Raw genomic sequence first — 1,496 nt, 5'->3', positions numbered from 1 at the left:
ACAAGCCGTGAGATCATGACCTGAGCTGAAGTCAGACGCTTAACTGACTGAGCCACCCAGGTGCCCCCAGAGTTTAGTTTTAGTGGAGAGTGAAAAATGGAATAGGGTTCACAGTCAGCAAGCTTAAAAAGAAAGTGAGAGTGTCAGTATGACTGGAGAATAAGTGATACAGAGACAAATAGTATATATATAAAGCTTCAGGTTTTGTGTGTATTCACCTTCCCTTTTGGATTCATTGACTCATTTCTCCTTTACATCTTTGAGAGGAATGCAATTTTTTTAATTGAGTCATGAAAAGCTTGCTTCACTTGCTTGTTTCTCAGTGTGTAAATAAAGGGATTCAGCATTGGTGAGATAGAAGTAATAAGGAGTGAAATCCCTTTATTAATAGCCACCTCATCCTTGGCTGAAGGTTTGACATAAATGAAGATGCAGCTACCATAAGTAATGGAAACAACAATCATGTGGGAAGAACAAGTGGAAAAGGCCTTTTTTCTTTGTTGGGCAGAGGAAAACTTTAGAATGCTCCTGATGATATATATGTAGGAAAGAACTACACACATGAGGGTGATGATGAATGTAAACACAGCACATACTATAACCATCTGCTCTATCAACCATGTATCTGAGCAAGAGATCTTCAGGATAGGAGATGGATCACAGCAAAAATGATCAATGATGTTTGAATCACAGAATTCCAGGTCCAAACCTAGACTGAGTGGTGGGAGAATGATGATCAGTGCTGCTACCCAACAGAAGAGGATGAAGTTCTTGCAGACTCTGCTGTTCATAATGGTCATGTAATGCAGTGGTTTGCAGATGGCCACATAGCGATCATAGGACATGGTGGCCAGGAGAAAAAACTCTGTTACTGCAAAGAGGTCTGTAAACAACAGTTGACTGACACAAGCATTATAGGTAATGGACTTGTCACCAGATGATATGCTATATAAGAACCTGGGGATACAAGCAGTTGTGAATGAAATTTCTAAGAAGGAGAAATTTTGGAGGAAAAGATACATCGGTGTTTTAAGGTGAGAATCAATCAGAGTGAGGGTGATGATGGTTAGGTTTCCAGATGCACTCAATATGTAGGAAAGAAATAGAAAGATAAAAAGCAAAATTTTCAGTCGAGTGTCATCTGTCAGTCCCAGCAAGATGAAAGTCGTAAGCGTGGTTTGGTTTCTCATCTTTGATTATTTCTTGTCTCTTGCCCAATCTGCTTGAAACAATAAAGAGGACTATATGAAGAGCTCCAAAGTCCTGGCCAACTTCTAACCTCAAGAGAAGTACATCTAAGAGTGATTCCTATACACTTGGTTAATGGAGAAGTGAGCACATAACACATGGTGATGTTTGAGTGCCTCTTTGTGTCACACAACTATTCATATTTAAATCACATATTTCCTACTGCTGCTTCTAATAAATCTACAACTTAGCTAGACCTGGTGTCAGTTGAACATATCATCTTATAAACATCATTAAAAAAATTCCTC

The 1,496-nt window shown here is 39.0% G+C and overlaps 1 protein-coding gene across 1 annotated transcript; it reads right to left on the bottom strand.

Annotated features, from left to right (window-relative positions):
- Positions 1-251: 251 nt before the first annotated feature.
- LOC101081818 (olfactory receptor 6C2-like) lies at positions 252-1,262 on the bottom strand. The gene has a single exon (XM_011284056.2). The coding sequence runs from the start codon at positions 1,188-1,190 to the stop codon at positions 252-254; it is 939 nt and encodes a 312-aa protein (XP_011282358.1). The 5' UTR covers positions 1,191-1,262.
- Between the last annotated feature and the right edge of the window lie 234 nt (positions 1,263-1,496).

The sequence above is a fragment of the Felis catus genome, chromosome B4 (assembly GCF_018350175.1).
Source record: "Felis catus isolate Fca126 chromosome B4, F.catus_Fca126_mat1.0, whole genome shotgun sequence".
NCBI classification, from domain to species: Eukaryota; Metazoa; Chordata; class Mammalia; order Carnivora; family Felidae; genus Felis; species Felis catus.
This window is presented reverse-complemented; position numbering and strand designations above follow the sequence as displayed.